General features: G+C 40.8%; 1 protein-coding gene across 4 annotated transcripts in view; it reads right to left on the reverse strand.

Moving 5' to 3' along the window:
• Positions 1–9,493, reverse strand: part of znf521 (zinc finger protein 521) — a 67,060-nt gene that overhangs the window by 17,478 nt on the left and 40,089 nt on the right. For all 4 annotated transcript variants that reach the window (XM_081597877.1, XM_081597876.1, XM_081597875.1 and 1 more), the window contains one exon: positions 7,600–7,731. In XM_081597877.1, coding sequence (XP_081454003.1) covers positions 7,600–7,731 — 132 coding nt within the window. The remainder of the gene's footprint in view (positions 1–7,599; positions 7,732–9,493) is intronic.

Consider the following 9,493-nt stretch of genomic DNA (forward strand, 5'->3'; position numbering starts at 1 on the left):
ATTTATTTTGCAAGCAATTGTTACGGATAGAGGTAAGTTGTAGGAGACGTGAGTTTGTTCAAAGCAATTAGCTTCCAATGTGTGAGTTCTTACCCCACTGAAAGGTGGGATTTTTCATTAATGTTTTGTATGAAATCATTTACCAGGAGTGCTAATAAATGTGGCTGGCACTACATATTGGTTGGGATAAAACAGTTTCTATGGAGTAGAACGGTCACATTTCTGGTGCTGGAGCTGGTTAAATTCATGACGTTTGGGGAATAATGATGCTCTTTATTTAGCACTGCTGTGGGGACAACAAGCCGGGAAATAAACAACCACAAAAACTGGCATGGCTTCAAGTGCAAAACATGGCCTCCATTAGTCTACATCACTAATTACAGTATATTGACAGTATAAATATTCATGGTGCTCCACTACTTATTCATGCAGGCACAGATTATAACTCACCAACATATAAACACACAACTCGCAGGAGCTTAAAACACATACCATACATTTGTGCTTTAATTAAGCCACGGTCAACATTAAAAAAGCTAAGTGGGGATGCGACTGTGTGCGCCTGAGCGACTTGTGTTGGTATGCCCTCCAAGGAGCACTTCAAACACACCGTTTGTTATCCCGTATCCCTGTGCTTTAAAGATGGCTTTCTAATCCCAAAGGTCTGGTTGCCGTGGAAAAGTTAGCACAAGGGGGCTTCATTTGAATTTCTTACAACTCAAAATAACTTGTTTTTAAATGGATGCACTGGTGGCCATGGGGTGACAGAGGAAGACAAGAAACAGCCACAAAAGGTGAGGCGTCTGTAAGAGAGAAGGCTTTAAGGCTCACTATGGCCCCATGCCGTGGATGTACAACTTCAACAAGTAAGGAGTCGGGCTCACCTGGGAGAGCGATTATTAATTATTGAGCGGTGTAGGGTTGAGAAACATTCGGCTTCGGTGAATGTCACACTCCCTGACCTGGGAAATAAAAGTTTAGATCCATAGCAGACACGCTGCGGGGACGCTGTCAGACTGCTAATGCCTAGGTGGCAGCTGTCTGTGGAACATGGCAGCGACGTTAACCGCAAATGAACAAATCTCCTCTAATGAACAAACAGCAACTCCATGGCCCATTTCTGAGACTAACGACCACAGCAATATGAGGATAAACATAACTGCCAGTTTTACGACTGGTAACAAAACATTTCGGCTCCAGGTTAAGACCTCAGCTATAACACTTATTTGGGCTCTCCCTTATGCTCCAAAAATGGCAACAATTTTCCGTGCGGAACCCGTGCTCTGGAAGCAGAAATTGTGCTGATAAACAATGGCCCTTTCCTTCAGCTGCTTTTTGTCTGCATATACAGTACAGAAGCAGGTCAGAGCAGCTGCAGGAAGCCTTCATTATGTCTTTGGCTGGAGGAAGAAAAAGTCAATACAGCAAAAATAAAAATGGATTTGAGACTTGGGGGGCCTTCAAATACTATACAGCATGGCCAAACACAACTGAGACGTCAAGTTAGATGTTACTCGCTGTTAACGTGTAATTCTGGTCCAATGAGGGGCAAATTTGTAATCAGTTTTGCATTTACCAGTTGTAGGCTGACATTCATTGACATCCACAAGGAAAGTGATGGCTAATGAAAAAAAAAATGCTATTAATGTTTCAATGGCCTAGTTGAACAATAGCAGGGTTAATAAATAGTGAAAAAGGGTATTATTTTTTTATGTATACGAGCTGCCGTCTCAACAAGGGAGAAAAAGTTTTTGAAATTTTTTACATTTTGTTATCTTACAACAACAAACTACTATATAAATGGAATTTAACAAAACGGACCAATACAAAGCAGTACGTAATTGTGAAGTGGAAGAAAATTCAAAATTGTTTTTTAATTCTTTAACAAATCAAAAAAGCATGTTGAGAATTTGTATTTATCCCCCTTTTACTCTGATGCCCATAAGTAAAGTCCAGAGCCACCAACTACCATCAAAAGTTACCAAGCTGCAGTTACACCAGCACTGTGTAGAGTACACCACACGGCATGCTGGGTAAAATACAACCAAAACAGACACGTCTTGCGCTACAGTGGGCCTTGTTGACAAACGTCTGAGGTCCCCTGACCCATTGTTGCCTTAACACCAATACGTTTACTTGCATTAACGCTTGCAAGCAATAATTTCCAATCAGTGATTATGATTGGGATTTCTTTAGGATTACGTTGAAAGTATTTTACAAATTTTGTGCAACAAAGGTTTCAGTGTCTTTAAAACCTTTCTATTAGAATATTGTTGCAATATAATTGTTTTGGAATGTTTTGCCTTGCTGAAGCTTTTAACAAAATCAAATTAGAATCGGTTCTCAACTGGTTTACCCGGTTAAATAAAGCTTAAGCAAATAAAGAAAAAAAAGCCCCAGCAAAACTCTGAAGGACCTCCAGAAATCCACGGTTAAAGTGGGAGAATCTGTTGACATTGTTCAGTTATGCATTCCAAAAATCTGACCTGTCTTTTTGAATGGAAAGAAGAAGGCCATTGTTAAAAAATGGTAAAAAAGTATCTGTTTCTTCATGTTTTCTGTTTGTCATAAACCATTTGAACATGCAGAAGTACATGATCTGATCAGATGAGATAAAAAGAAAACGAATAATATGTCATTTGTAAAGCAGTCCAGAAGTGTCACGCATTGGCAGCATTACACTGTGGCTATGTTTGTATACCTCTGCAAGACTTCAAGATATTTATAAAAAATAAAAATAACATGAAGCAAAGGTGGGATTCTTTTTTCCACTTTACAACTTTGCGCTACTTTGTGCTTGTAAAAAAATGCTTCCATGCAGTTATGTGATAAATTATGAAAAGGTTTGAGAGTTTTTCAAGGCACTGCAAGTGCTCAGAAATCTGCACTTGCAGAAGTTACATATCTTGTTTTATGTCATAAAAACCATGCTTTGTCCCTTTGTCTGTTGTGATTGTCTGTCACATCTGCATGAAACATGTAAAAATGCACTGCAATAAAGGGATAAGCTAGAATGCACTAAGATGGGACCCTGTTTTGGCATTTGGCAGTTTGAGAAAGATATAACATTTACAACTACATTGCTTCTTCCGAAGGAGCTGGGAGGGAGGCGCAGATACATCTCTTCTTGGAGGGTTGAAACAAGGATAGAAAGAAACGGGAAAGAAATAATCCAAAAAAACCACATCCAAACAGGATCAACGGCTGGCCATTGTGTCTCTCCCTGCTGAGAGTGTGAGAGGGGAGAGAGCGAACTTTGTGGAGTTTGTTGGCCACAGAGCCAGAGCAGAGCCAAGCTGCACAGAGCTGCACAGAGCGCTGAGCCGGGCTGGGCATCAGGGGTGTCAGGGCTGAGGGGGCTGAGGGGCCAAGGTCTTCTCGCTGTGGGGGATATTAAGCCCTCTGATTAGATCTCATGGGCCGCGCATGGCAGACGTCTCCTTTACTACAGGCCCCAGCTCATCTTTATTTTGGCAGGGTGGTGCTCTCTGCAGGCTGCACTGCACCAATACTAAGCTGTTTGTGTGGGGAGAAAAAAATAAGTTTATCCCCCCCTTCTTCCGTTCTCGTTTTCATTTATTTATCCGTCTAGCCTACATGTGCTTGTTTCTGCTTAATTTGAGAACTCACGACACGAAACCTTATCTGAGGGCTCTGAGGCGAAACAAACAAATTGGGAGTTGATGCAGAGCTGCAAGCAGATAGCTGTGAGTTCCAAGTTAAAGCTTAGTCCTCTGTTTTCTTCTTCTGTGTCTAAGTTGTCATGAACCTACCTTCACATAGCAGCAGCATGTGAGCTGCAACTAAACAACAAGCTAATTAAACTACCTTATTTGTCACACTTGTGTGGATTTTAAGGCAGTGCATCCTGTAGTTTTTCAAGTTTGTTCCTCATGTGGTGACATAAGTTGAAAAAAAAACAGTGCACACACACACACACACACACACATACACAGGACTTTCATCAGACACACTTTCTTCTGTTTTGTTTGTCTTAAGCACATATTCCCAATCACAATTTCCACACCAGCCCTCCCTACAGCTCCTAAGGGTGCAGGCAGACACTTCTAGCTGCAGGCTCCCCCACTTCTGAAACCTGTCAAATCTGTCCTGGGAGAGTCAGCCTCTCTCTCATCATCCAGGGGCTTATGGACCTCTCTCCATTTACCCTCCCTCCCTTACACAGCTCTCTTTTCCTCCTCCACTTCCCTCCTTTCATCTCACATCCAAACTTGCCAGTTGCAACCTTCTCAGCTTCCTTTAAGTTTTGTCTCCTTTTCTCCTCTACATTCGTCTGTCCTTATCTACTGTCTTTAACTTACTTTCCCTAATACTTTTCTCCAGTCTTTTTTTTTTTTTTTTTGCAGTGCGATGCAGTCCTCTCGCCACTTCAACCTCCCTTCTGCTCCCAAGAGTTTAGATTGGGGATAATCAGGTGTGTAGAAAGAATGACAATCACTCATTGCCTCCCACTGCGTTTTGGGTCACAAGGGGGCAGATCAAACCGAAACATGTGCACTGAGGGGGAATGGGCTTTTAAACAAAGGGCAACCTTGTTAAACGAGCGCGCTCAACGGCCCTGCCACCACCTAGTTTGATCAAAGTTTTGCTTTCATGTTTGGACTCAATCTATCTACTGAAGGCATCCTTTAAATCTATGAAAATAATGTATTTTAGTAACCCGGGCATGTAGTAGTTCTAGTTTAGTTCAACCAACTGTGAATGCAAAAAAAAAGACAGCCCGTGTGAAAGTAACAAAATATATAAAAAAATTTTTTGCAAAATAAGTTAATTTGTCTTCATACATGAGCATTTAAAAATGGCTAACAATATTTATATAAACCACTCAACGGGCAAAAAAACAGTCACTCCTCTCTTTTGGTTTAACAAAGGCACCTTAATGGTGCATGATTATTTTTTTCTTGATTAATAACAGTTGCATTAACTATTTATTAATCATTTATAAGAAACGGTGTATTGGCAGTACTATTGCAAAGTGTGGTATAAATTTGTACCCCTCACGGGGGCTGAACACACATGCATCCCACACATTAAAAATGTGTAAATGTATGGAAACCATGTCTTATATTTGTTTAATTTTACAATTACGAACTACATTGTGTTGGTTTATCACATAACTCGCCAATAAAGACATCAAATTTCATAGCTCAAGCAGCACAAGGGCTTTTCTAAGGCACTGCACTAAAAAGATGTCCATGGAAATCCAGAGTATAGAAATAAAGTATTGAGTCCAATTGCTAAAAAAAAAATAAAATCTTTTTTTTTAGAAACCCTAGAAGTTTTGTATGTTTTATCAGTTAGAAAGTTTTAAAAATAAAGTTTATGTCCAGCTAAATCAGGGACAAATGTCTTCTTTCTTTTATTTTCTTCGACTCGGCTTGAAGAAATATATTCAAGGACAGCTGTCAGCTAATCTCTCAATTGCTCTGTTCCCTCCAAGTGCTCTGACTTCAGCTCGGCCTGCCTGTCCCCCGCATCCCCAACAGAGGGAGGCCTTTCAGTTCATCCTGTACTCTCCACCGCACGGCTTCCCAGCTACCACAGGCCTCTTCGCCCATCTGTCTGTCTGCTCGGCGACCGCTGTCCTAAGGGGGCACTCTGTCTCTACCTCTTTCCCTCTCCCTTCCTCCTAGCACCCCCCCCCTTCTCTCTCTCTTTCCCTCTATCCCTCTTCTCTCTCATGTGCCGTGATCGATATGGACGCTGAGGGAGTGGGGGGACCTGTCTGTCAAAGACGGGCGCTGGAAAATGAAGGCTCAGATGAAGGAGGCATGCTCTGTATATTAAATGCCTGGACCCCTGTGAGGGGTGGAGGGAGAGGAGTTTCAGGGTGGGGGGGGGGGAAATATCAATAGGCTTCTTCTAAAAGAGGCATAAGGCCAAAAACAGTGATGCAGAGTAGAGGAGGGGAGTGCATGGAAGGACGCTGTGAACTGAGGCGGATGAAGACGTTTGGGAAGACGAAAAGATGCAGAACAGTAAATAATGATATTAATTGATCCAACAAGCAGACATGAGGCAAATGAGTTTATTGTGCGATGGATGGATGAAGCTGGGGGCGGCGGAGGGGTTAGAGGAAGTAGGAAGAGGAAATGAGCTGGACCCAAAAAGTGTTAGGAAGAGTAAAGAGCTGAGAAGGGAGAAAGAGTGAAGAGCCGAAGTTAACGACTTTGCAGATTTCATTATAGAGATAGTTAACCCTGTTGACACTGAAGGAGGGCGCTATTCTCTCAGGAGGAGTCCGGTCCTTCCACCTCCACGCACAGAGACAGATGAGATCATTACAGCTATCAGCACCACTGCCATCCACAATTAGCACATCTCCTTTTCTTTCTCCGCTCCTCCATCCACCCATCTCCCCCCAGCTCACACTGTCTTAGCCCCCCCCCTCCTCTCCCCATCTTTCTTCCTCCCCCCCTTTCACCTTGTGACACTTCTTTGGCCTTGATTTTGAGGCAATTTGACGAAACAAAAAGCCACATGGTGCAAACTGCTATCAGCTTTATACGGCTGGGTTGCTTGACCTTTCAAGACTCGTTTAGAAGCTACAGCACCTTGAAAAAGTATTTGTATCCCTTGAATTTTTTCACATTTTTTGACGTTAAGATCACAACATTCAATGTACTTAATAGGGATCTTCTGTGAAAAAAAAAAAAAACTCAAAGTAGAACATAATTGTGAAGTGGAAAGATTTTTTGCAATAATTTTTTTTTTTAAATTAGAAACTAAAACGTGTGGGATGGATAAGTAATAAGAGAAAAGGCAGAAAGTCCTACAGAAAACCCAGCAAACATTGTGAAGATTTTTTTTTCTTTTTCATGTTGTACATACAACATGTTGTGTTTGGAGGAAAACTAATACACAAATACACCATGGAGTGGGGATGTTTCATTTCAGCAGGGACATAGAAGCTGTTCAGAACACATAGCACAATGGATGAATTTAAATAAAGGAAGAAAGCCTGTTAAAAGTTACAAAAGACTTCATACTGGGGTGGAGGTTCACCATTCCAGCAGGACAAAATCCCTAAAAATAAAACGATATCAGTGGCTTGGAGCATGTTCATATTCATTATGAGAATATATTTGACCCTAATCTCAGAATTTCTGGTAATGTTTTTAAATGGTTGCTAGCTGTTCTCAATATGACAGAGTGTGAGCTATTTTTCAAAAAGAATTGAACAAAATCTTCAGTCTCTAGATGTGGACATGGAAACAAACCCCAGAAGACATGCAGCTGTGACTGCAGCAAAATGGACGTGTGCTAAGAATTGACTCAGTGCTTGTTAAATATACCTACTATGCCTTGTAGCATTTTATGTAAAAATAGCTTTAAACTATGTTGCACATGTCAATTATGCACTGCCTTGTGTTGATCTATCTGATAGAAACCCCAACAAAATAAACTAAAGTTTATTGCTGTCATGTTACTACATTTTTTTAAGTATGACTAGTCAAGACATTGTACTTGCTTTTTCAATGTTTTTTTTAATCAAAGTTAAAAATGACACATTTCCCATTTATATTTTCTTTTTTTTTCATTTATTCACTGGATTTGTCTTCAAGGTATTGTGCAAACCTGTAAAGCAGACTGGACACTTGAAGGTTCCCCCCATGCCCTCGAAGCTGTGCTCAATCAGGTGGCATTGAAGCTTCGCCGGTGAGTCGAATGACTGACTACAGAGCTTGCATTCATGGTTCAGTCCTTCCTCTGCGGAGAAGAAACAACACAAACACACAGAGAACCATGAGTGGAAAAATAAACAGAGCATGAACGGCCGGGGAGTAGCAAAAGGTCTCACTCTGGTCTTAACCCTAACACCAACAGTTTTTTTTTTCCTCCTGTCTGAGGTTTTCCTGATTCAAACAGGAAAAAGAAAGAACACGTGACCCTGTCCCGTCAGACATTAATTGAATAACCAGTTGGGGTTTTAATTGTTCTCACTAAAGATCGCGGTGTACGTCCTCCTTTTGATTAACTTGCACAAATAATGATTTATTTTTAGAATTTGCAAATTAAAATAACATCAAAAGCGGTTTAGATAGAGGGAGAGGGATTTGAGATTTGTAGAATCAGAATTTCCACTCAAGAGGATATTTTTCTTAAAAAGATCTTTCTATATTAATATCTTAATATCATCTGTCTCCAGTCTGCTTTTTTTTAATATGCCTGAATATTACATTAAAATTATATTATTGATGAATATAGTGATGGCTACATCAATTGAGATCAACCCCTGGTTCCCTACTATTCTCTTACTTTTTAATCAACTTGATGATGCCTCTAGCACTCTGACTGTTCAGAGGAGTTAGCTCTAGTGTTGGCACAAGAGACACCGAAGATCTTATTTTATTAGTTTCAAGCATTGATAAAATATCCGGCACGTGAAACATGGTATAATAAACCATCAAATTGCGATACTGCACTCTTTGGTGCCACAGTGTTAACAACATGTTAAAATGCAACCGGATGCCGTGTGACTGCTGGATTACAGACACATAAATCCATGTACATATCAAAAACTCCACCAATAACTTTAAATAGATTTCACAACTGTAAACTGTGCACTTTTATTTGGAGCAACCTGCTGACTCAGATTTCCAGAAAAAAGTGCCCCTCTCCACTGTGTCAATAAAAGTGCTTTACACTCTGCCACAGGGCCAGACCGTGCACCATCAAACTCCTGGCAGAGCCCATCACTGCAGGTCTGGGGGCAGGGTGGATACCTCAGGGGCTCATCCAGGGTTTATCCCCAGGTCTCCACAGCCCACTGCCCACCACAGAGGCCCTGGGTACCGGGAGCATGTATACATAATCAAGCTAAACAGCTGTGCGTGGCTGTGTCCAAGCAGAAAGTTTATTGTGCGTGTGTTATTTGCCAAATTAGGTAGAATGAAGCAACTAAAAACGAGACAATAGCAACCATGTAAAACATCTTATTTGCAATCCTTTTTATATTTTACAGCAGGATGTAACATTGGGCTATTATTGCAATCTTTTTTCACTGTCAATTTATTACTACATTTGTATTTTCCTTTTTAGTGTTCGCAGTAAGGCTTTTAGACAAAGTAATGGCATCTGTAAAGAAAAAAATAGCTGCCATCACAGTTCCTTTGGCTTCGATTTGATGGTGAGTGCATGTGACAACTGGATCCTTAATACTCCAGCAAAAGAAGGAAATTGAAACATTTCCTGCAGTGGTGGAAGAAACATTGAGAAAGTATATGCACACTGAACTTTTATAATATAGTGCCCCTTTGCCAGATTTTCCCTTACATAATTTCTTAATAACATAAGTATATACTTTCTACTGAGCTTCTGATAATATGTTTACTGCATGGAAACAAGCGGCAAGCACCATATATCGCTGTGTTCGCACAGGCATCTCTGCTTGACAGGCAAAAACCTATCAAAGTAGTTCAAAAGGGAGCGAGTCGGTGTTGTGTTTGCTGCGATCATGTATTTGACAGAT

Source organism: Poecilia reticulata, chromosome 17 (genome assembly GCF_904066995.2).
Source record: "Poecilia reticulata chromosome 17, P_reticulata-male-v2, whole genome shotgun sequence".
In the NCBI taxonomy this organism is placed as follows: domain Eukaryota; kingdom Metazoa; phylum Chordata; class Actinopteri; order Cyprinodontiformes; family Poeciliidae; genus Poecilia; species Poecilia reticulata.